This window comes from Syngnathus scovelli, chromosome 16 (assembly GCF_024217435.2).
Source record: "Syngnathus scovelli strain Florida chromosome 16, RoL_Ssco_1.2, whole genome shotgun sequence".
NCBI classification, from domain to species: Eukaryota; Metazoa; Chordata; class Actinopteri; order Syngnathiformes; family Syngnathidae; genus Syngnathus; species Syngnathus scovelli.
The window spans coordinates 2892160-2918929 of record NC_090862.1 but is presented as its reverse complement, the minus strand read 5'-3'; the positions used below and the strand labels follow the sequence as shown (position 1 = coordinate 2918929).

The following is a 26770-nucleotide window of genomic DNA, read 5'->3' as shown; positions in this document are numbered from 1 at the left end:
GGACCAACCCAAACGTCAACGTCACGGCATTCTTATATCAGTTTGTTTGTTTGTTTAGGTTTGGAATTATTCACTACTCTCACTAAAGTCAATACACCCTTGTTTAAATGTCAGGTTTTTGTAATTAAAATAAATTAAACCCTTAAAAAAATGTTAATTTTCAGATTAAAACCAAAATGGGAAAAACAACAAAAGTAAAAAAGACAGTATTTCTTTGTACAAGGCCCTACATTGTTAGACAAAGGCAAGTTTAATTAGAACTAATTACACACAAAAATAAAATACTCTTACAAAATGGTAGTGTTACATACATCAAATTGCATCGGTCAGCCAGGAGAGATAATAGTCCTAGTGGATCATGCTAAAAAACAAAAAACAAATCTAAAAAGAGCTGCATCGCTTAACCTTTTCTGGTTTGATAAGAACTTCAATTCTTCAGTGAGAGGCAGCAACGAGACGGCATTGAGTAAAGTACGAAAGGAAGAGTGATCTATCCATTTGTGCACTGGACTGCTCAGTGGATGAATATGCCCTTTATGCAAGCTCCCTCTACTTTTGTGCAACTCACCCCCTCCATTTTGACAAAATCCGTTTCTAATTAAATTAAACATAAATTACAGGTTGTTTGATCCACATATGAACAATATATTTTGACTGTACAAAGCACCATGTGAGGACACTTGTCACTTTGCATACACTTGTTTACAATAAAGAACAACAGTTGATTTTTTTTCTTTTTCAGTTTATGCAAATGTTAAGAACAGTTCACGGTCAGAGGGATCGCTAAACAGCATCTTTTAGAAAACATTCAAGAATTTTATGTTCAATGGTTGAAAACAACTTCACAAATGGAACATTATTAATAGAACAGTATAGCAGGGGGGCCCATGTCCAACCGAGTATTCAAATATGCAACAGTTATGCCAGACTGGATTTTTAAAGGGTCTGCTCAGTTTAACAAAAATTTAAAAAAAAGGCTATTTTGTGTGTTTCCGATTTAAAAGCCTTTAAGATGAGCGTTGTGTTAAATAAACTAAAATACTGTCATCAAATACTCTTTCTGTTTTTACTATTTTTTTATAATTTAAACAGTAACACTTTTTTTCCTGAAACAAAAGAATGGGGAGCTATATCAGCAATAAATTAGATATATTAGAAATGTCATTTTCTTCCATTTTCCCCTGTTACTTATATAAAAATAACACATTGCAAGCACTTTGTTCATGTTTACACGTTCAAACAAACTTGTTGACGATGAGAGACGATGGAAATCCAGCTTGTGCAGCGACTCATTGGGGTCCTTGCTGCTGTCTTTGGAGAGCGATAGAAATCTGTCTGCCAAATTCCGTCTCATCGTTGCATCCGCGGTCTCCCCGTTGGCCGGGCATCATCAGTCCAAGGCACACTCCATATCGAGATTTAACATTTCCAAGTGGTTACGGTAACCATCCATTAAATTACCCTGTACTGTAGCTAATACACCAGTTTTGTATCTGCAGTTCAGAGTGCTCCTTGCTACATGGAATAGTCGATATTTTAAAAAATGCTTAACATAGAAAAAGAGGAAGAGCCAGAGAATCCTGCATGTTCCACGAGTTAGTATAATAGTCTGACTTATTAGCAGCTGCAGATATTTTTTTGTTGTTGTTGCTAATAACAAAAAAAAGTGTTCGATGCGCGTGTGTGTGTAAAAAAAAAAAGAGGCGGGATCAAACTTCAGCTGTTTTTTGCGCTGTCACTCCACAGCAAAGCCGCATGTCTCCTCAATGGCGGTCAGCAATTTGTCATATAGTTTGTCATAACTTTCATATTGAGGAATGTCGATCCGATTGAAACTGGGAAAATAGGAGAGGATGATTTTAGGTTGCAAGTTCATGTGAATGGAGAGGAGTATTGTTGGGGATTTCAAATCGTGTCAACGTTTATTCTATATTAATAATATTTTTCTCACCATGTGTGGGCTTTGGGGAGGTTGTTGGTGTTAGCCTCAATCTGGTGGATGGTGAATAGCCGTGGACCAGCAGCACCTATAATGAAATAAAAAAAATAAAAAAAAGAGGACTTCAGGAAAAAAAAAAAAAATCCAACCACATGGTTTTACTTAAACATTCGCACCATTTTTATTTTTTTTATTTTATTAACTTTCATAGGAGTCCTACATCAAGATGAAAAAAGCTACAATAAATGTTTGACTGGTTTGGGTGTGTTGTGATTGAAAAACAAACACTCCCATCTTCTCATCATTGCTCTTACTTTACCTTGGAGGGCTTTGAAGCCCTGCAGTGGAACTCGAGAAGAACCCGTGACAAACTGTAGTAGGCGGGCTCTTCGCTCCTCATCAAAAGACTCCACAGCTTTCCAGAACCACTTGACAATGTTACTATCTGGAGTGCAATGTTTGAGCCGTGTGTTGGACTTCCAGTCATTGATGTCAATTTTACCCAGGCCACATATGATCAGCTGTGGAAAGAAGAAAACATTTGACAAGTTTTTAAACTCCCACTTGACCGACATGACGATGGGAAAGTACCTCAAGCTCTTTCTCGTCAAAAGCCTTTAATAGGTGTTGGGGGATGACTTCATTGAAGCCCTTCTGCAGAGCGAGGAACTGAGCCTCGATGCCGCGCAGGAAGCGCCAGTTGACGTAGAGGCGGACATATTCTTTTTTTGTGTCCTGAGTGACGGGGATACTTTTTCCATTTGGCTTGAGCTCATGCTGGATGATCTCTCCGTAGGCATTGTGTTCTACACAGAAGGTGTGGTCCAACACGCCTGTGATGTCATTGTCCCTGAGGAGCCATGACAGATTCAATTACCATATAAAGTTGATCACAGAAAGATTTTTTTTTTAATATAACATCAAAACTATGGCACAAATTGCTTCATTTTGTCTTGATTATCAGATTCCAAAACTTTGCTTCATAATAAACTCTAGGGGGTGCTGTCATCCAGCAGACAAGGCCAGTCAAGGCTTTTGTTTCATATCAAATGTGTTCAAAAATGTTATTTATAGTGAGTTCAACTTTTAATTCACAGCGATGCCTTTTTCCAACAAATTGTGTCTTACAGGATCCAAACGAGACTGTTATGGAGGTCCGGGTCCACAGACTCCATGTCGTCCAGGGTGATGGGTTTACCGAGGAGTTGTTTGTAGAAGGGTAAGGTAAATCCTCCATCAATGTAGTGGCCATGGAAAACTGCCATCCCCATGATACGGCCCACAAAATGGAAGTACGACAAGTGCTCCTAAAAACACACACATATATCTTTAACAAATGAAAACTTTCTCATCTTTTGCAGTGTCATTTAAATGTACTATTTAGATATTTGCAAAGATACTCTTTCAGTAGCAATGAAGCGAGAGGTTAAATTATGTTTTGTGCATGACTCACAGGGTTGACTGCAGAGTCTGGGTTAATCTGCAACGTGTAGATGTCATCACGTGAGTACTGGAACAGGCCGTAGTACGGGTTCAACATCTCGTGCGATAATAGATAGAGCCACTCCCTGGGCGGCGAAACAAAACAAAGAACGTCAAGTGTACTTATATTTGGGACAAGGCTGGTATTGCACTTTTTTTTTTTTTGTTTAACTTTCCTACCTGGCCACTCCACCATAGTCAAGTCCTTCTTCTCCCCGAAACTTCACCATTAGCCTTTTCCATAAGTCCTTTGGCCTCATCTTCATCACTTGTCGATAGGATTCCTGTAATGCAATGAAACACTCTCATTAAGAAAAAAAAACATTAAAAGAATATAAAATATGTTATTTATCCACTTCAGTTAGGGTTGATAAATTACTAAACACTAAGTAAATATTTTTATTTTATTTTTGTATTATTATTATTATTTTTTACTGGCCAACTAAAACAAACCAGACCGATAAGAAAACGAAATTTTACAGCTATTGAAAAAGGCCGAAAGTTCTGCACTGTCCTGTATAGACCAATTAGTTCATTGCCTCTCCAGCTTAATTGGTGTTCATCCCATGTGCAGACTGCTCACGTATTAAGGGCAGGGTCCATTAAAAGTGGATTAGGGGCAGTTCTAACAAACACAGTCCGAAGGCTGTAATAACACCGCCACGTTCCACTCTAGCCTTCAGATGAGGCAGACAGCTTAGAGGTGCTGTGAGGGGGGCGAAAAAAAAGGGAGCGTCTTATCTACACCAAAAAATACACATTTAGAAGGCTCTGACAGCCCACGGGCTAACACTTGCCCATTCAGTCATGAGTTAGATGATTTGGAGCCTCGCGCAACCTTAAAACATCCTTTGCCCGACCGCCCGTCTCGCCGTGTGAGATCAGCCAACAAAAATGTCTTCGTTCAGATTAACAGACATGGCTGTTCCAGCACATTCCAGTGCATATTTTATGAGGGTCGTGTAGTCTGTTGCAGGTGGTGTTGCGCTGATAAAGGCTCTGCACCTCGTAGAAACATTGAGCAACTTGGGGGAGTGAGGTCTGCTTTAGATTGGAAACAGAAAAGCCTTCACGTGTGTGTCACAGTCAAACTGCCAGCGGGCGATGTTTATGGGAGTACACACAAAAAAAAAATAGAGATAAAACATTCACATAGCTCGAGTGAATCTAAAAATAACTTGGAACAGTTAACTAAGAGCAGATCTTGGGTTGTCTGCCTCACAGACAGCATTGAAAGAAAAAAAAAATGCTCAGAATTAATGTCAACATTTTCTATAAGGCCTTCATGAGCTGATATGATAATGATAACATAATTGATATTATTCCCTCACCTCAAATATTTCCTCACGGGACACTTCAATGCGACAATGCCCAGCTTGAGGCTGCTGCTGAGACAGTTCCTGTCGAAGGATCTTGAGTTTCTGGACGAGGTCTCGCTTGTACTTGGGTACCGTGAGACACTCTGCCTCCTCTTGGAGGTGACTTGTGGACACCAGAGTCTGCTGGACCTGATCCTTCAACGGGTTCTGACGACTGATGGGCACAAGAAAGACAATTTTATGGAAGATGAGAAAGATATAACCCTTTATGGACGGTGCAACTTGGTCAGATGGCAACGTAATTCCATGCCGAACCAAGAGGTGGTGCTACAACCCCTAAACAGGACACTTTTCAATAAAAATGTAATCTACAAACATGGACGTATAAAGTGAAAATTCTATAATGGATATATCTAATTTTTTTCAGTCTTTATATAATTTGTACAGAAAAAAATGCTGAATTGGAAATTTAGTGGACAAACATTCCCAAACAAATGTCTCTTAAATAATAACCCACAGCTAAAAACAGCTTGTGAGTGGTGATATTTGAAATTATTTAATGGAAATGCCCACTACACTTGATCAATAGTTACCTCTTGAACCTAAATTAAATGGATCCACAACGTTTATGGAACGCTATCGCTTTGTTTTCCCCATTTCAAAATGACCGACCTTTAGACTGATGAATCCAAAGTGGTGTAATAAAAAATATTTAACTTTGGAATTAGTTTAAGGCCTTACATCTAAAATCAAATGAACCTTTTGAGATAGAAGCATTTCCATAATGGCATTTTTGCAAAGGTCGTAAAAAAAATATTTTGATAACAGTTCAAGACGAACTTTTAACACGAATCAGACAGAAAACTCAGACAGGCTGCAGTTGACAGAGGTTAAAATTGGCCCACAATTGCTCTCAAGTATCCTTCTAATGGCCTGCGTTATCCATAATCACATTGACAAGTTTGCTTAGTTTGTAGTGTCTGCCAAGTTGAATTGAGTTAGGCTTTTCAATCACTTCCTGTTAGCCCAGAAAGCCACAGGGCCCCAAAGGACTTTCAACAACTCCTCTCCAATCCCTTTTATTTCCTGCAGACTAGACTCTCAGGGAGGGATGGGAAGTAGGAAGGGCAATCGCCTGACACCGTTCAAAATTGAGTAGACATCTCGGAGGGTGGGAGGGGAAGGATGAGAAGAGTCGCAAAGCATCTCGATGACTCCTGCACTTTCACCTCTAGACTCTCCCTCGTCACAAAATTCAGACTTCTCTTTTTCCCAGCGAGAAGAAGCCAACTGCTTCTGCGACACGTCACCAAAAAACATTTACAGTCCGCTATACTATAAATTTAAACCCTTGAGGGAGATGACATGATAACTTTTCATGTCGGTATATTCAGTTACTGAAAGGTTTGTAACATTATGCGGAAAATCGAAATTGTAGCAAAAAAAATGACCTTGCTGGATGCTTAGAGAAAATCTCATTGAAATAAAAAGCAGCATTAAAAACGACAAATTTGACAGACTTAGTATATCAAACATTTTTGTGGTATGACGGAAGAGGAGAGAGGGAGGGGGGTGGAATCCCTGAATTGATAAAAGGCAGATGTCTTGATGGAACTCCACGATGCTTGATATCTTTTCCAGATATCACATATTTCCTAATATCGTAACGTTTCTAAACGGTTGTGTTCTGCAATAACCGCTTAACCAATTTGAGTAGTCAAGTAAAGGTTGAATCAATCATTTGGTAATCTTGAGCAAAATACAATAAGCAACTAACTGGACAATTCAATCATTAAAAAAAAAAAAAAAAAATCAAAGATATTTTTTTTTCCCCAAAATAGGGTTTTAAAACTTTATAGGGAGGCAGATAGAAAAAAAAAAAGAGTCGAAATGCCAGCATGTTCTTTGATCCCCGTGAAAGGGGGAAAAAGAAGAAACCGGATCTCTTTCTGCAATGCATTCCGTCCCTGCACAGAGGAGGAATGAGGTCAGGCAGAGGAGGCCCTTCAAGGCACCCGTCCACCGCTCGCTCCATCTTCGCGAAGCAAAAGGCCGCTGGGCAAATCTCCGGCCGTTAACAGCACAGTAGGTGTTTGAACAGCTGCATAGGCAAAGACATTCTGAACATGTGTTTGGGCCCTGCTCAAAGACTTGGACCATAAACCTCATGCATAAAGAGTGACTCAAACACACAATTCATTAACACACTTGGGTATTACATTCATGTGCTATTTCCTGGATGTAAGCTATAGTCGTCGTCTGTCAGATGACTAGCCAACGCCAGCGACGTGACGAATAGCCTTGCTAAAAATGCCTTTATGATCTAAAACGCTACAAGGCGCATGTTAATGTGGAAGTGGAAAAAAAAAATGGAGAGAATGAGTGGTCGTGTGCAACAGGGGGCTTCCTGGAATAAAAACAAATCTTACCTCACATTCTGACTTTCAATGCCTCCTCGAGAACCATTTGGGCTTGGACTGTAAATGCAAAACAAAGATAATTGAATCCAGGAGATAAAACAAAACCACGTTTGAAAAATAACTGCTGAATTATTTCACAATAATATACTGTAAGGTCAAAACTCACTTGAGGACTCGGTGTAAGTTAGCAGAGAGGCGTGGGTCGGTGAATTGTGTGGTTCGGTTGTTGTGGTCCACAAAGTATACTCTCCCTGTCGCCGTGTTGCGGATCTCCCATCCGGGAGGTAGCGGACCCAGTTCCTCACAATTCACATTACTCAAATCTCTGTGACAGAAAAAAACCCCAACATATGCTAAAATAAAAAATTCTATTGTGCATCTCCTCGACTGTTTCATCATGTCATGTTGACGTGATGATGTCATAAATCCCGAAGGTCACATACCTGGGTACTCTGGGGTCGTGCCATGTGCTGACACCTGTCTGAGTGTGAAGAAAGTACACTTGGCCTTGTTGCGTGGTCCTCTGTTCTGTAAAATGATTTTTAAAAAATGGCGGTCAGTTCAATTAGTATCTAAAAGCAGCTAAATTAAAGATTAATTGGAGAATAAAGCAAACCCAGAGAAGATAGGAAGCCTCTTAAATCTCAAACACTAGATTTCCTTCTACAGCTCTGGCTCCAAAGCCCCGGGGCAGAAAAATCCCAGGAGGATAAACAAATCTCCCAAAGATGTGTGGAGGACTGCAGCTGCTGTGTATGTTTACTTTTTATATGAATGTGTGCGATTGTTGGAGTACGTGCACAAAAAAAAAAAAATGTGGGGAGGGGGAGCAAATTGCAGTAGCCAGACTTTAACAGCTAGATCAATTCAATTAGAATGGAGCCAGTATCGCAGGCTCCTTGTGTGTGAGAGATTGTGGATTGAATGAAGGGGCTCAGACTGGCGAGGAAGGAGTGGAGCAATTAGTACAATACAATTACGTGACGACTGGATTCATCGTAGGTTGGAGAAGTGCAAAAGAAATACCAGAGCATGAGAATATAAATTGATTTTGATTCAGTTACCAGTTTGGTGTCCGAAAATAAGCCGATGTGTTTTTAATTAAACACAAAATATGCATATCATGGAGGAATATTTACTATTGAGAATTTTTACCATTTTAAGAGCTCTCAACGATTCGCCGATGAATAAAATAGCTGCCGATTAATTCCGATGAGTTGTCGATTCGTTGAATAATTGTTACCGTAGCCCTCCGGGAGGTCCGGTGGTGTGTGGAGGTGAGTTCTGCTCATGTAGTTGCGGTGCCTCTGGGACCGAACGCGCCTCTCCTGGGCCCGCTGGTCACCGTCATTCGGTGGCAACGCTGTAGTGGGCGTGGCGCCGTTTGTGCTAATAGGTGTGTTCTCATCCACGATGCAGCTAAGCGGCCGACCGGGGCTTGAGTACTCGGACGCGGGTCTGAGAGACACAACAGAGCAAATAAATCAAAAAAGCTTATCGAGGATTTTAATGAAACCTCACCTGGTCGGCCTCTCCCACTGTGTGGTGCGCGTGATGTGGTTCAAGTACTGGATTCGTCCAGATGCGGTTCTCCTCTCCTCCCAGCTGGCATCACAAAGATACAGCGATGTGACTTTCCAGATTTCATGTATCGTCTCCAAAGCGTGGATGATAAGAGACTCACCCGTCTGGAAGATCGTTGTCAAAAAGCCGACTGCAGTCTACCACTGGGCCTCCTGTGCCTATCCGATCTCTGGACTGCAAGCTCACTGAAGCGACACATGGCAGACAGATGCACATGTTGGAATTACGAGACAACAAATGATAGTCTAGTTACGTTATATTGGCACGGACTTCGCCAATACGAAATTTTGATTCGATTCTGTGATCTGATCCTTGTGAACTTACCCACGATCTGACCTCGGACTGTGTCGCTGTCATTTGGACTCAGTTTGTTCAAGTCTAGTCTCTGGTCTGTGGAAGGGGACACAAATGCATTAAGAGAGACAAACAGGAAATGAGTTGGAAAGATCAGATGGGAGAGGAGATGACGCTTCATCGGTTTCATAGATGTAAACAATAAGAAATGAAGAAGCGTCATCATCTCCCTGGAGATCTCAGTAACAGGCTTATGAAATTCATCTCTCCATCTGTCTGCAGGGTGTCCCGAAACAGATGCTCCCATGGCCACAGGCTGTAAAATCTGACCGAGCAGGCATCAGTTCAAATGTAAAGGTCAAATATTTGACAAATGTCAATACAAAGCCTGCACTATTCCGCTCAGTCTCAGAACGGGTATGAACTATTGCCCGGTCTGGAAAGTCTTTGTCAGAAGTTCTTCAAGACTGGAATTTGAGATAGAGACAGCGACACACATGAGGGAGGAAGGGGGAAAAAAAACAAACAAACAAAAAACGTCCATGTTGCCTGCAGACTTGAAAATGGCCACTATCTCTTCTCTCTTGTCTGGGTGTCATGTAGATCAGCCCAGGATGTCTGTCTAGACTAAACAAGGACCAAAACAGGCAATGGTCAAACCATTACAAGGCTGGCGGGAGGTCAGCAGCCACAGAGACACAAACAAAGATGTTTGCAGGAATGTGCTCATTCACATTGCTACTTTTTTTTTTTTTTAATACACAGCCAATGTGTCAAACTCGAGGCCTGAGGGCCAGATGCGGCCCGCCACGTCATTTTATGTGGCCCGCGAAAACTTCATGTGTCAATACTAATTGTTTTCACTTTTAAAACATTGCTGGGAATTATTAGTACCATTTATCTTTTTAAAATATTTTTTAAAAAGTTTTTACTGCTTTTACTGTAAAGGCGTTGACAGTCATGGCCCTCTGAAGGAAACTCTGACTACGATGTGACGAAAATGAGCCCTGGTGTAAGGGATGGGACAAACGTAGCATTCTTTGAAAATGCATGTAAAGCAAAAACAAGAGAGCTAGTCTACGTGAAATGACCGCTTGTCTGGATCAGCAGACACATGAGGGGAGGCTAGTCCCCACACTCTCCTTGTCTCTTTCAATGTTGCCAGTCTGCGGAGGAAACTAATGGGGGGGGGTGAGGGTTAGGCCAAGAGAAGGAAATGCAGTAGAGGTAACCACTCACAGCTGCAAGACAAGCTTCGGGTTTCGTCCGTCACTCGAGGAAAACAAGCCTTTTAAATTCAATTTGAATTTAGGGTTGCGTTTCTTCAATGTAGTGTTGAAACACTATATTGGACTTCCATTCCAGATCCATTGCTTAAAACTAAGCTAATCCAGTTAGCATCTTCTGACCAGCCAATTTTAGCGTAATGACGGGGTGATGTGGTTTGAAGGTCGACCCCCATTTAGACCCGAGTCTGGCTTTTGTCTGAGCGAACGAGTTCGACATGACACCACTCGATGTAGCGTTTAACCTGCGGTCGTTATTTTAGTTGACGGCAACTACGTCCTTAACCGCTACACACTTGTTTTAACAGCGTACTCCCGTTAGCGCTGATTAGCTAATAATGGAGCGGATTTAACGGTTAGGATGCGAGTCGGAATTTGCTTCGGATGACATCATCAAAACTTACAGCCTGTGTCTTTAAGGCGGTTGATAGCGTTGGACAAAAGGCGAATGCATCCCAGGAAACCAGCTCCTTGCTTCTTGTGAATCTTCTTGTGGTTCCACACACTGATGGTGATGGAATCCGATTTCCCGATGTATCTAAAATACAAAAAAAATCTTTCCATCAAGGGTATTAGTTTCCAGCTACCACTTGAAATCTTGTTTATTTGATCAGGTGAAGCTATGAATGAGATTAAAACATGTTTTGACACCCCTTCTAAATAAAACTTCTGGAGAAGTGACAGAAGGGGATCCCACTGTAATGATTATCGCCATTACCAAAAGGGATATGAAACAATGGTCTGTGAGTAAGACGTCTGGACATTTTGAGTCCGTGCCAAATGCCTGTCTGGTGTGCGATGTGAGAGTGCGGCGAGGTCACACACACATGGCGGGAGGGAAGTACAGTAAAGTCTCTGTCATATGCAACATATCATAAAATTATATATTATACAGCCATGTATCAAAATTAAATTAAATGACGTCAATTCATTTGATATTTATGACCTACAACACAAATTGTAATTATGACAAACTGCTGCATTAGTGACAGACTGTGATTTTTGAATTAAGCGAGTGAATCCCGTCGCAAATTTAGTCGATTAATCAGGTTTACTGACATTTATTATGCCAGATTGAACTGTGCCAGTGGTTTTATGACAGACTGAAGTAGGACAACAGGTGGGAGTATAATTTAAGGCCGCAGATCTCGTTGGGCTGATCAGTTGAATAAAACCTCTCCTCCATTAAATTGGGATTAAAGATGAGAGTTAAGAGGGTGTATATTCAAGATAACCATTCGCGGCAAATCCCGACGGATTTATGCTAAGCCTGTGTCTGTCTCCTTCCAACTCTTAAAATGTAAATACATACACACGACTTTTCCCCCTCTAAAAGTCAAATGCGACATGAGCAGATAATATATCGGCGATGTAAAAAAAAAAAAAGTGGGTAACCCGAGCAACCAAACAAACGTTGACTTGCGCTTCTTCTGCAGCTGGTTGGATAAACATTGGAAACTTTCACTCTTACATTCACTGTGTCTGTGTTTTTTCCAGGTTACTTTCACAGGACAAGCCATCTTTGGAAAAGGAGATCAGGCTAAATGTACTGGACATGCACGTGTTCCAGTCATTGGAAGAAAATACTACTCCAGTCTATTTCTGTGTATGAAATACAGTTCCAAGGGACATTTTTAGATCGTTTGATCGCTTATGTCGTAACCGTGTGAGCTTTTACAGCTGGAACTCTTTGAATCCTGACATGTACTTAAACCAGGGAAACAAACATTGTGAAACTTCAAACACGGCACGAAACTTCCAAGTCATTAAATTACAATTTCATTTGGGTCGGGGGGGGACGTTGCATGTAACTCACAGGTCATAGTGTTGATTCCACTTGGGGTCAAGTGTGTTCCTCACAGTATCTGTTGAGTGGCATTGCCCAGAACCATCCACGACCACTTTAGCAAAAGGATCAGGGAGGCCTACAGGAAGAGGAAATAGACCAGAAAATTAAATACATGTGTCAGAAAAGTACCAGGACTGAACTCCAAATGACAGTTTCGGTCACATGACTCATCCTGTTAATTTTGAGTCGACATTTAATGTCCTTCAATGATGACACACACACAATGGCAGGACAAAAGTGATGACAAATTCATCAGTGCTGCTCTCTACTGACTCCCGAAAACGCAATGTTTGCTCAGGAGTATTGGAATGGCAGGAATGAGGACCACAGAAACCACCTGAGTGTGACCACCTGACCTTTACATGCGCATTCACCATGACAGCCTGACCCAAACACACCAAAACAAAAGACGACAAATTTCCCAGGGAGATTTTCCCCCTTCCCTTGCCCAGGTAGTTCAAAAGTGGTTACAAGACACTAGGAATTATTTTTAGGAAATCATTTGCATTTGTGAAAATGGTGTGTTGATGCCAAGGCAGCAGGAATTTTATCAGAGCAGCATGACCTACATTTGCTAAATTCAAAATAGCTTAACAGTACATTTATAAATAAACATCAAATAGATTGTGAGACGAAAAGAAAAAGGTATTCGGCTCATACTTACGGAAAAAGTCCTTCTTGACGAGGTTTTTGGCACAGAGGACTGAAATGAAAAAAAAAAGAGGATTGCATATTAATAATAATTACTCAAGTCAAAAGCAAATAACAAATAGTATGTTTGAGTCTATCAATACAATCATTACAATCCCAGCCAGTGATAATCAGCAAAATCATTCTGGCATTCTGGAACAGTCGCCGGTCAGTCTTGAATAAAATGAGTCAAAAAAAAAAAAAAAAAAAAAATTACATTCATAGACTTCAGGAAACAAGATGGACACAATCGATATAGCACGCCGCTATGAATTTGGCACATTGACACAAATCCATGACTACACAAAAAATAAAGGCATGTGATGAGGGATGTGTGTGTGTGGGCTTGTGTGTGTGTGTGTGTACGAATGAGGAAGCTCCGTCACCACCTGGGCATCTGGATTAACAGCTACGGGCAGCGAGTCAAGCTTAGCGATGAATGGTCTGGAAACGAATGGCACTTTTGTGCTGTAAAGCTTAACGAGCTGATAACGTTGGAGGGCATTGATTGAGATTTATTTCCTACTAAATATTATTCACGATGGCAACAAGCAGAGAACCATTCCAAAGAAATGTAACACAATATATCATGGTTGGGTTGTAAAATAAGTCTCAACATTTTAGACCCTTATTTGTACAATGATGGAAAAAAAAAAAAAAAAGGTGTCCATTAAAATTTTATCTGCCTCACCGAGACTCTTAAGTCGATTTGTTTGGTTCACACCAGGGTACAAATGATAGCATTCACACTTGCCCAAACAAATCACATTAAGACAGTTTGTTTTAACCCGAGCAAATGTGAAATGTGAACACGCTGTTAATGACTGCACTTCCCTAAGTGCCCCGATGAATCACTATCCGTATAAATAAATAAACAGCTCACTTCTAAAAGACGCCTCTGCAAGCTAGCACGGAATTATCTTTACTGCGACATCTGATATTTCCAATAGTAAACATTTTCCTTTAGAGCAGAGGTCAACGACCTCTTTAGCATGAAGTTTTAAAAAAAATTAAAAAGTAGCCTATGTAATTTAACAGACCTCATAATTCCAGACGAATTGATTCTAAATGCACCTTTTTTTTTTTTTTTTTTTGGCTCGACTCATGCGCAGGTGGGAATATTCAGACTTTCTTCACACAAATAGTCAAGGGCACACCTATAGTGCCAGACTCCAGTCTAAGCCATGCAGTCTGCAGCCACTGCATATTTATCTAAGTCTCCATCCCATTCCGCACATACTCAGACACGCACACAACTATAGATCAGCCTGCATTTGAGGTCAAGTTGAATCATTGAGGAAAGTGCGCGAGCCATTTTTTTTTTCACAGACTGTGCATACACATAGACACTAAGTTAATATATTAACCATAAAGAAGAGTTAAACTAGACGGTATAACCTCTTGGAGCTGGGGTGCAGAACATGCTCGACAGATGAGGAAGAATTTCTTTCCGCAAACATCCCTGGGAATGTGTTACGTTCCATAGAAACCAACTCATTTCTGCAACATCTGGTATACATTGCTTCCAGTCGGGCCTGAACACACAAGCCACGCACGTGCTCAAACACACACACGGTCCGGAGACTTGTTCAATCCAACTCCGTCTATCGAACTAATTATTACCAGGCACGCCGAAGATTGTGTGTCAAAATGAACCACTTGGATTTTGAGAGGGGAAGTAAAATTGGTAAGGTAACAGGTGGCAGTCAGATCTGAGTTTAGCTATCTAAATATAAATTGACGCCATTTTATTTTGGATCAAAATGACCAAATTTGTTTGTGTTAGCAATAGCTGAGTCAGCTAAATCCATTCTGACAACACCAATTAAATCAATAAAGACGAATTTAGGCGAACAGATTTGCAGAATTTTTGTCAGATTATCTAGAAAATTAAAAAGTCTATAATAGATCTAGATTTATTTGCTAATATTGTCTAGATTTGCCAGTATGGTGCCAGCAGGTGTAAAGTCGGCCCAGATGTTGGCTGACCAAAACCGCATCACAAATAATATGATATCCCGTGACAAAACTTTGACAAAAAAACTGGACTATTGAGACAAAGATGGCCAAGGTCCCACAGCACACTAAAGTTCTAGTTAACGAGCCTGCCGTGGCCACTGAGAACATAATATAAACACAGCATAACCAAAGGGCCGTAAAATTTTCATTCTGGGGCGTGAATGGCTCGAGTGAATTCATAAATAAACTACCTTTAAGCAAATAAATGTAATATGTTCTTCCGATAATACAGGTTGCATTGTCGTTTTGAAATTGGAAGGATCGAGTAGATGTTAGGATTGAAGAAAAGCTGCTTTCTTCAATGAGAACATATGAAGTTCTCCACAACCCACGTCGCAGGAAGAGAACACTCAAATTATACTTATATAGGATTCTTAGGAAAACATAAAGGGCTGAATTACAGCTGAGAACTGGAATTGAAAACCACCGGACTGGGCGACGTAGGAAGACAAGTGGTAGCAGGGAGTCTGAAACTTCCAAAAAAAAAAAAAAAAATGGCCGTCAGACATTTAAAAGGTTTATCCTCATTTGGATTATTTGCCTTTGCTTCACCACTTAACCATTATTGAGCATGAACAAAAACAGACTTTATATGGCAGATGAACTTGCGAGTTTACAAGGCAAGAATGGCAATAAAGGAAAAAAGAATTTGCTGACTGAAATCTAGGAAAAATGAAAACACAGACAGCCTCTGCTGTGATTTACTGGCTGCGCATTTTTGCCTGCAGTGAGGAGTGGCGTGAGGTTCTACTGTCCCAGACAGTAGCTAAGTTGACAAGAATTTCAGACACATGCTAACATGCGCTATCACTATATTAATCATCATCGCAATATTGTTTAGCAATGAGTGAGGTTCAAATGCAAAGTGGCATGAAAGCAAAGCAATAAAAAAAATAAAAAATAAATTGCCTTGCATGGGAAAAGCCTTGAGCGTACTCCCATTGGTAATGGAGCGTGCCATGAGTGATATGTTAAGAGCCAATCCATTATAAAAAATGTGTCTAGTTGGGTTACAGCATCAACATGTGACCAGTCTGGGCATGCAGCGTAAGAAAAACAGTGCTGAGACAGAAAATAAGAGGAGACAGCGAGAACATTTGATAAATATCCCTGAGAATGGTGCCTCAGTTCAAACGAAAAAAAAAAAAATGAAAATACAAATTGAATAAAAGTCATTATTTAGGGGTTTTGTTTGAATTGACATGATTGTCGATGTCAGCAAAACGTTTGATGGCAGCAAATCATTGGAGTACCAGAAAAAATTATATCAGCCATGACATTTTACAAATTGGAATTGAATCAAAATCTCCGGGGGGAAAATCCACCTCCAAAACCGCCGTCATGCATGATGTCACGTTTCTCTGGCGCCACAAGAGAGTACCCGAGATGGTAAACCTTTAATGGTGCACATCAAAAAAACGGGAAAGCGATACAAGCTCATCTGTCTTGGCTGCTCTGTAGAATTTTTAGAATAGGTCAAGAACAGAGCGTTACTAGGAAAATAAGCAATGTTTAATTTTACCGTGAAGAAACTCGGGAAATCATCTCTTGTCTCTCACTGGGTCTGTGCTTTATTAACAGTGAGTCAAGAGTTTTTACATTCATGATTTAAGGACTTTTGAAGATTCTTTTTAAGGACATGCGAGAACCTTGTGGGACTGGACCACCTTAATTCAAGTCCCTCAAAAAAAAAATACAAATTGTATTCAATAATTATGTATCTTTTCCTTATATCGGTTCCTAATATTCTGAACGAGCTGTTCTAAATCACAGGTTCTCTCACCAAAAAAAAAAACACTCCGGAAGAGCATCAAATAACCCTTTCGTATCTCGGCCCATCTGAAATCCTCTGTCGTCATAGCGACGGCGAGTATCCAAGCAAAACTGAGAGAAGGGTGTCTCTGTGCTGCCTGCGTTTCTCATTCCGGTCGCACTGCAGCTCCGACTAAACGAAACCCAGACGGGATGAGCACCAGTGAGAAATTCACGATGAGGCAATAAAAATAATTGAGCATGGCAGCCATTTTCTTCTTGTAGCCAATTAAACCTGAATAAATCGATAGCTAAAGTTTTTCACTGGTGCCTGCCATTGCGTAATCCATCAATACAACCTATCAATAAATCACATTGGCAATAAAATTGTGCTGAGCAATAAAGTGGACAAATATATTTAGCTTATTAGTCAACTGTTCAATGGCTGCCCCCAAAGCAAACCCTCAGCTTAACACAAATGGTTTCCTCCAGTTGGGCCTTTAGGCTGAAGTTCCGAGTTCCACCTGCGGGGAGAGGATGGGCTGAGTCCCCCCCCCCCCACACCCCGAGACGGGTGCACAAAGACCTCCACTGTGCGGGCAAATCAATGCGCTCGGCCAGACGCAAGCCAAACACCTGGGGAGGGAGAGGTCATGTGACGTCTGGTCAGCGTCGTCATGGTAACTATCAGACGGAAGGATGAAAAGTCTTTTTTTTTTTTTGGTCATATAAGCAGACAGGGGAATCCATTTGTTCACAATAACATAGAAGCATGGGAAAAAAAGAGAGGAGCACAGTGGGGAGGAAAAGTGGACTCAAAGTGCCTCCAGTCTCTGTGGTTAACCATTACACCGGAGACTATGAGGGGGGAGGAAATGGGGTGTGTGGGAACCCAGACGCCCGCCTGGTAATGTTCCACCATTCCCATCCCTGTCTAAAAGTCAAACGAGAGTCTTTTGGAAAATGTCAGACATTCCTGTGTTTGCGAGGAAGCGTTCATGTGCGAGACGACACAAATCTCCAGTTCAGGTTGAACCCCTTTTGAACCTCCCTTCCTGACCACCTGGTTCCTCCGGTCCAGTGTGATGATGACCCACCCCAGACAGTCTGACACATTTTTGGATAGGATTACTCTTCCAACTCCTTCACACTCTGGCTACCTTTCCTCTGTTTTTCTTTTTCTGTCCATGTTTTGACTCCAATTCTTGGAGCATGGAGCTAAAAACAAAAGACTTCCCTTTACCTTAGGAAGGAGAGTGATGGTTGTGTGAGTTGACCCCGCTGTTGCTAATCTTCAAACCATCTTCTAATCAATCTCCTATGGCAGTAATGTTTAATCCTGAAGACTGCACGATGTAAATCATCAACTGCTGGGACCGCAATACCAAAATGGAATCCGAGTAAAAGCATGAGTCAAAGTACCTGTCAAGAGTTCCCAAATCTAAATTAAATTTAATGCCACAAGCGACAGCTCATATTCACGTTTAATCAAAATGGAAAGAACAAAGTTTTTTTTTTTATATTAGTCTTCAGTGTGCTGTGAAGCAGAAAGCATGCTGACAACCTAGACTATGAACTTTTCAATGGATATTGGACTTTAATATTCTTTTTTATTATTAAATACCCTGAAGATGATCCAGAGATTTTCATATCAGTAGATGGGAGACAACTTTTTACGACTTCTCATTTTGACACGGCTGCTTAGTTTTTTTTTTTTCCTTTGGCAAAACCAGGAACTTTAACGTACTATTTTCTATTCTGAATGAATATAATTTTTGTTAATTTTATTATTTTTCTTGAAGCTAAAACCAAACTTGCGAGTGCAGCTGAGATAAGCTTGCAAAGTAAAAATATTTAAATAGCAAAGTAAAAATATTTAAATAGCAATAAACGTATTCCGCTCACATGCTAAAAAAAAAAAAATTATGGATGGTGTCTGGGAATTTGTTTACATTTTAAACATTATAAATCAGATTTCACTGATGTAGACGACCTTGCTCAAATTCTCTGCACTAGTTCATTCTGACTGAGCAGTGCGAAGGTCCTTCAAAAAAAAAAAAAAACGACTTGCTTTTTAAAGACCTGCCTACACCGTCTGCATTTAAAGAGCTGAGCTTAAGGACACAGGGTAGAATTTCAGAAACTTTGTCCAGCTTTTCACTGGACTGTGGAAATGTGGTTGTGACAAACTGACATGGGGAAATAACCTGGCTTTCTTCGCAGATCCTCTTATGTAAATGCGTAAACCTGATAAGATCTCCGAGCATACGTAGAGTATCTACAAAAGTCATCATGGAACTTTTAAGTGCCAGGAAACTTCTAAAATCAGCCATTTGCTAGATTTAGAACTTAAGGAAAGGGGAAAAAGAGTAACACACTCTTGCCATGCATCACTTTGGTCAAAGAGCAAGCAAAGGGAGAACTTTTTTTTTTTTTTTTTAAATGAAGGGGAAAATATCTAGTTTCAAACAATTACTTAGGTATCCGACGCCGCTTTATCTCACACGTTCCGAGACTGATGTAAAGGAACACTGGAAAAAAAATATTTTGGACATCTGCTGCACAAAATCACATTGACTAGTCGCGTAGAAAAGACACAATATAGCCTTACATGGCTTCTCATCATAGGTCAAAGGGCAAAAGGCCATGACTTCGAGAAGCCATAAATCATCATCATCATTCATTACACTCCGCACCTGCTGGAGTGTTGAAAGATCTCGGGAAGCACAACCAGACACATGTTCTCATATATGAATTATATATTTTCAAATTCAGGTATCGAATGTCAACCGAAATGCGTCGAATAATAACCCGATGGTCGTTCAACGACGTCATGACTTTGCGATTGAACGCTTTCCATTTTGTGTGGTTTATTCACGGTGGTCATTGATGTTGCTTGGAGATGTTTTGACAGTTTGTGGGCCTCATGTTCTCGTCATGCAGAAGTTCTGTCCTCAGAAAAAGCGTCTGGGAAGACTTTCTTGTGGAGCAAACGACCGATGAGAGATTGCTTAATGCCACGTCAAGATTTGGTTTCAGTTCATCCATCATTAAGGATATACAGAAGGTCCCTCGGTTAATGCTACAGCCATTTTATGTAATTTTAAGGTCTTTATTTAAAATTATCCGCTATTGTTTTTGTTGGGGTCATGCTTGAATTAGTGGTATCGACACTTGGTATCGGTATCGGCGATGACTCAAGATTTGAGAATTTATTCTGTATTGGTCCGAAAAAAAAATCATATCAAGCACCCCTAATTTGAATGAAGGACTTGTACATCAAAAAACTTCAGAGGTTCCAATATTTTTTTCTCCAGTATTATATAAAATTATGCTTACGGCTTCTAGCACTAGCAGGAAGTTGTTACATTTTTAAGTGACATTCTTTTGGTTAAAAAAAGTCTTTGTGAACAAACCAGTTTTCAAAATGGTGCGCAAGTCAAACAATGCTGGCATTTCAGGAGTTCAACAGGAACCAGTTGGACTACACGAGGAAACTCACTACACACAAGGGAGGACTAGCGACTGGCAACATTTTTAGTGTGAGAACATTTCACCCATCTCACGTCACCTTTTCCCCTCTGTGATTCAGTCCTCTGCCATTGCATAAGAGGGGAGTCCACCCCAACTATTTTCAGCTCCAAATAGTGGGAAACCATGCCACATTGGCATTCTTTGCTTCAATCTCTCTTTCCACTTTGTGCCGAACACAAAGTCAGCCAGGCGAGTAAAGTCTTCCACCGTGGCGTCACCGCCGCCGCCGCTATAGTGAGAAGTCAAAAACAGCGAGCAGAAGAACCGAGCGGGGCCTCGGGGCTTCTGCAAGCTTGCACCGCTACTGGCCGGGACCCAAGCCGAGTGGCTCTCTTGGACTTTTGGCTCCACCTGACCCTCGCTGATGTCACGGAGCCAGGGCGGATCGCACAGAAGCCGAGCGAGCACGCCACTGCCCCGTCTGGAGCCAGCGCCGGGGAAGTTTGGGTTTCAAAGAATGATTTCACAACTTCTTCGAGAAATAAAAGTTACATCATTCCACCCTCCCCTTTTCCTACTGTCTACACTGCCAACGAATGTGTTAGACTTTAAGAATCAGGACAGTTATGTCATAATCGGAGATGAAAGCTTCTGAGATCCCTTCAAATGGAAAATGGATGAGGAAACAAATGGCAAAGGCAGGAGGAACACGACTTTTTTCCTTTGCACCTTCCTGTCATTGTGTGATATGAGGTGTTCATCACTAGCAGTCAATGTGAATTAGCGTTTGATGTCTCACTGAGATGGACTGATGGCGCTATAATGTGGAGGTGGTTGTCAGGAACATGGCGTGAAGCGGATCGCACACAGCTACAAGACGTGACATCATGCGTGTGCCTGGAATTTAACCGTTGACATCATTCTCAAAAAGTCATATGACTTTAACGGCTCCTGGGCTGAGCTAGCGAGGGGGCGTACAGGGGAACGGCCTCCCCAACTCTGAACAACTCGATTGGACCTATCAAGTGCCAGGCCAGTTCAGACTTTTTGGGTATTTTCCCAAATATTCCGGGATTTTTTTAGAACATTTCCACCCTTCCCTTGAATCTTTAACAGCATTTTCGAAGTTTGGGGATTTGTAAAACTTTTTCTAGCACTTTGAGGTTTGTTTTGTTTATTTATTTGTTTATTTCGAACATTTAAAGAAATACAAGAAAAGAAAGTAAAAAATACTGAAAATAATAACTCCATAGTACAATAGAAAATATTTCTTTGAAATATTAAGTGCATTAGAAATAAAAAGTATTATTATTATTTTTTGATCACATACACTTTTTTAGCCTGGATTTGGTAGAAGTGCCATTTTATACATGCTAGCCGTCAAATTCCACAGTCCCAATTATTGATCATAAAGAATTAGCTGTGAGCGCGGATATCGTTTTAAATAATATATATATTCAGGAAACAACGATATAGAATAAAGGGCATTTCAAACAACAGCCATTTCATTTTACAGGTTGTCGTACGCATTCGTGCTATAAAACTAAAGTACCATCAGCTCATCGTATGCTTCTACAGCTATGCCAGTGTAAATTTTAAATTAATATACACACTTATCACCTCACATGGCAGGTGTTAGTGCGGCCTTCATGTTTTATGCAGTATATAGTAAGCCACAGTATGCAACGCTGGCTCCTATATGAGCACATTCCAGTGTGAAAACACTCCAAATTAAGAATATCCATATAATTTACGATTTATATATAGTAGTTAAAGCGATATGGCAATTTTTGTCAATTTTCTATGCAGCAGAGCGTTTAACCAGACTGAGCAATGAGTCGCAGTGCTTATTTTGGGATTTTGGCACATCTGGAGTACAAAAAAAAAAAAAAAAAAAACAGTGTTCTAATCTAACGTTTGCTTCTGTGCGCAGGAATTCGCAAGTGTATTTGTTCAACTCTCGCAGAGATGCCATTTGAAAGGTGATCTGGTGTGAATATAAACAACTCTCGTCTGATCCCGTCTTTTTTGGCGACCGAAGGGGCTCAAACGTCGGGCTTCAGACACAGACAGACGTCTCCAGTCAGCTGTTGGCGTTTTTGCGGCTTCTACGCCAACATAGACACACGCGCGTGCACACGCACACTTTCCAGTAAGTAACACTGGAGACGTGCGAGACCCCCGTCCGTCTGTTTGACGCAAGGCAGAGTTAATTGAATCAATCTCCGTCTATACAGGTTTCAGACACACTAGTATTTATATCACATTTCTCTCCTTCATCAAAATGGACACGCTGGCAAATTGAAATTATAGATTGGGAACTCGTTCGTGAAATAACCTTCGAAGAAACAATAATAATCAAATGCGTCTGGGTAAACGAAGGAAGCGAGAACTTGCTTGATGTCAAAAATTCTGAAGTTAATAATTGGGAGAATGTTTGCTTAGTGATCAAATATACCCCACGTTGTAAAAAGATTGTGATAGCGAACGACTAAATCTCAACGGATCAATCAGTAACCAGCAAAGCTTCCGACACTGTCACATATTCTTAATGTCGAATCTTCTTAAATTCAACTAAAAAAATATAAAACTTCACTGAGTAACAAGAGACACATTAGCAAACGTAACGATTCTTTTTCGACTCACTACATCAATCAGTATAATATTCATTTGCATTTTTCATAAGCCGTAATTAAAGAAGTTTGCTCTGGGTTGGGTGGAAAGAAATAGAGTCCATTAATTGCTGGAACAATATTAAAACGTTACGGGCAGGAAGAAGGAAAATGTTTACAAATGGCGTGCAATAAGCGCTCGTTACCCTCCCGTTTTATTATTCCGTCTTTTTCATCTGCTGCACGATATGCTTATTAAAGGCAAATGTGGAAATGTTTGGACGTTGATGACGGCTCGGTGCAGTCACCGCGTATGAATCCTGTCTGAAGAACCCGAAGCATCATCCCAAATGGCTTCCATACAGCTGTGAGCGAGGGGCGCGTGAATGGAATTGAAAACCACATCAAAAGTTTCTTGATCAGAAGGGTCATGCGCCTGGACCGAGCCACGCTCTTGGGGTTTCATCCTAAAACCAAATTTCCATCGCAATAGATTAGCTTCTTAAATGAAGCGGTAAACGCAGAACGTTGCATATCGTAAGCTGTCTGTCAGACTTTGATATCCTCGCAACGGTTTTGGAGAAGGGGAGAAGCTTCCAATCGGAAAGAACACAAGTGAGTCAGAGAGGAAGAGGTGGGAATGCGAGTGGAGGATACTAGGGAAGGGAATCCCACTGAGATTGGAGCACTGAGCGCTGATCCACACCACACCAAAGAATTCCGATGAGCAAACCATATGCCGATTAAGTCACGTGGTGACTCCCGGTTAAAGACGAGAAAAAAAAATAAAACATTTGATTTCATCCCCATTTTGTATATTAATAAAACTTCTCTAATATCTTAATTGGGAATTCAAAACCATTCCGACACGATAAAAGACGATTTGGACGATTTGAACGATTTGAAGCGGTCACATTTTTTTAAACTAAATTAAAAAAAATAAGTTACAAGTTGATTTTTGTTACACAACTTCGACTCTGGTTGCCACTCATCAACATCGTAACTTAACACGATTAATTGGATAATTGATTTGTTGTCGATTCCTCCATTTATTTCAACTATATAGTCAATTTGCGCCATTAATTCATCCCCAAAGTTACATTTTTCACGGGGCCTTAAATCTTTGACGATAAAAGAAGCAAACAGTGATAAAAAAAATCATGAAGATTGATAACATTTGCCTATGTGCCGTTTTTAATCCGTTCGATGATCTCGGAGTGATCATCTGTACCGGCAGCCTGCTCTTATGAAACATCTCACCACCAATTGTTAGTCTTAGCAGCTTGCCTGACATATCTCCTCCCTTTAATAGCTGACAAACATCTGAGACATCTGGTTGAAATGGACATGTGGAAGGGAGGGGGGGCCGGGGGGTTGTCAACAAGGAGGTCCGCCTCCAGCACAAACAGCTACGGGCCTGTTTGGATGTAGCGAGGCATCCTTCGCATTCAGGCTGGAAACAAATTCAGGTTTGTGTGAGTCATCAACATGCAGTGACACTCTTTTGGGGTTCAAAGTGTGATCCACCTTGTATATACACAACTGTGCAAGCGCTAAACAAAGACGCACATAATGACAGTGTGCGACCACGATTTGGCTCTTCGCGCCAGACGACGTTCTTCCCATCGTGCTTCCTTTCCTGCAGTGCGTTTCTCCGCAACTCGCCAGCAGGATGACAAGACAAAGTTGTCAAAGGAGAAAAGACTCATTTGAAGAGGTGGTGAGTTCGGATTGTTACTCAGCGTGGCGGGGTATGCAGTGTCACTCTGAGGAGGAGGAGGAGGAGGAGGACCAAAGCTGGTCTATGAGGTCCAGCTTGCTCTATTTTCCACAGCGGGCTAACATTCCTGGCATTCCAGGAGACCACTGCAGTCTCCAACGGTGGTGACAAACTAATTCACAGTCTAATGGACTTCTCGGGGTTGTAAAATGGCTCTGCCTTAATAACAAATGGAATGGAATGCCACCATGTTTTTTTTTCTTCTTCTTCAAGATCAGAATCATGACATCAAGCATCAGCATATCTCCTGAAACCACTTAGCACCTAAGCAGAAGAAATTAACACTGATCTTTTTTGGGCTTTTTCACAACACTTCCAATTCCGAGCTGAAGATATCAGATTTTTTTTTTACGCTGCCATGACACATATCTAAATTATGCTACTTTAATCCATTTATTAGTGGAGTTTTTTTTTTTTTATGACGAAAGCGCCACCCTGGAATAGCTTGTTTTTTCACAATCTTCCATCCTGGGAGGTTCTACCGTATTAAAAACAACAAGGCATTGGAGTCCACTCCAAACTACATATCACATAACAAATATTTGATACCTCTCTCATTACGCATGTGAGATTTATGACAACCGTAAATACAAGTGAAAGCCTGCAGTTAACTTGGCAATCAAACGCGTGCGAGTCGTTAATCCATCTCATTAAGATCAACCCTTGTTGTCTCCACTTACGCCTATCAGAAAACACCATCGCTTAAATATTTCACTTGGCATTTGCACACGTATACACACAGTTCCCAGGGAATGCGGTGCAAGTCAGGTCCTGGAAGTAGATCAAAAAAGGACAAGCCGTCAGCCCCTTTCTCGCAGACAAAACACTGAGCTCCCATGTAAACCTCGTTGGTGTTTATGTTGAAAAGGGAAAAACCAAACAGCTTTGGGAGAGTGTGCAGGTCTGCAGGAGGAAGCACAACTACATCATCACCGGGCAAAAATGTGTCAACATTTTTGGATTTGGTGATCAAGAGTGTGAGTGGGATTATGTCAACACATTTTTTTTTTTTTTTTACATCTCATATTCAGTATTTAAAGTTGTATCCACCTCATCATTTCAGCCTACATACATTTTAAACGTAAATATATTTAAATTTCAATACACTTTTTTTAAAATTGTTTTTAAATTTCTAATATTTTTAAGCCATTTGATTTCCTTATTTCCAATCTTAACTTTACTTAAATGGGTTAAATGCGGGCCTCAGTGGTGACAAAAGATTTAAATGTCAAACATTGTAAACCCTTGATTAGTGCAGAACCAACAGCGAGCTAACTAGCAAGCTAACGCCGGCCGGCTAGTCAACTTTAAATGAGCTCGTTTGACAGCCCAACTGACCTGTCTGCACCGGAGAACGTGACAAGTGTTTATTCAAACTTATATCATCCCATTTTTACAAATTACCAAACAACGACTTGCTTAATAGTGACAACACAGCTACTTCTACTCCTGCGGGACCCGACTCAGACTTACGGCTTGGTTAAGTGGCGACAATGACAATCACAATTGCCATTAACAATTAAAGCAAAATGGAGTAAGAAACAAAACGGGTGCACGGATGTCAGATTTAAATATATTGGAGCGATCACAAGGGGATGTCGTGGAAATAGAGTGAAGCGGCGATGAGCCAACTCCGTGGCCCATGGGAACTGTTCCTCCTATCCAGGAAATACACTGATCCCTCCTAGCTTGTGTGCAACGGCATTACTTTAGAGGGGCTTAAAACAATATCGTTACCTACCTGTTAATCGCAGCTTCACGGGTCCATTCCGCCGAACTCCTTGGTTAGACATCACCTCTTTGTTCCAGCCTTCACGGCGCGGACAAAAAGAGTCGTTAGGTGGGAGGGGGGGAGAACAAGATTTATCAGTCTCTCCGCCAGTTTTAGACAAGAATGGAGTCAAGGCATTGTGGCCCGGATGTCGACAAAAATGTCATTGCGAAAAAAAATGTTAAGGAAATAAATTAATGAATTAAAAATATCGTGAATGGAACACTGTTGTAAAAAGATGAGTTCTCCTTAAGGCGGTGTTACATCCTGGGAGCCGTCCTCTCCTCTGGCGGGGAGTTGAAGTGAGGAGTCCTCCGGCGTGTAGCCCACTTGAGGAGGCTGCCCCTGCCTCTTCTGCCTGGGCTGCTGACGAGAGATGAGAAGGCTCCAAACATTTCCCCTGGCGTGTGGCACAACACCTCCAACCTTCTCGCACAACACCGCCCCCCCCAACCCCTGAGCTTGTCTTCAAGGTTGGTGATTCCCCGTTTACTGTCGC

General features: G+C 41.0%; 1 protein-coding gene across 1 annotated transcript; it reads right to left on the bottom strand.

Moving 5' to 3' along the window:
- Nucleotides 1-209: 209 nt before the first annotated feature.
- smurf2 (SMAD specific E3 ubiquitin protein ligase 2) lies at nucleotides 210-26672 on the bottom strand. The gene is made up of 19 exons (XM_049746002.2): nucleotides 26242-26672; nucleotides 12838-12876; nucleotides 12141-12249; nucleotides 10729-10862; nucleotides 9069-9134; nucleotides 8845-8929; nucleotides 8682-8765; nucleotides 8404-8618; nucleotides 7604-7688; nucleotides 7327-7485; nucleotides 7170-7217; nucleotides 4753-4954; nucleotides 3602-3705; nucleotides 3393-3507; nucleotides 3068-3246; nucleotides 2531-2789; nucleotides 2259-2460; nucleotides 1952-2027; nucleotides 210-1835 (listed from the first exon to the last, which is right to left on the bottom strand). Exons 1-19 carry the CDS (start codon nucleotides 26291-26293, stop codon nucleotides 1736-1738), a joined length of 2313 nt encoding a protein of 770 aa, XP_049601959.1. The 5' UTR covers nucleotides 26294-26672; the 3' UTR covers nucleotides 210-1735.
- Between the last annotated feature and the right edge of the window lie 98 nt (nucleotides 26673-26770).

Coding starts and splice junctions, on each gene's coding strand:
- smurf2 (XM_049746002.2), bottom strand. CDS start 26,293: ATGTCTAACCAAGGAGTTCGGCGGAATGGACCCGTGAAGCTGCGATTA. Junction 8,766..8,844: donor GACAACGATCTTCCAGACGG/GTGAGTCTCTTA, acceptor TTGTGATGCCAG/CTGGGAGGAGAGGAGAACCG. Junction 1,836..1,951: donor CTCCCCAAAGCCCACACATG/GTGAGAAAAATA, acceptor CTATTTTCCCAG/TTTCAATCGGATCGACATTC.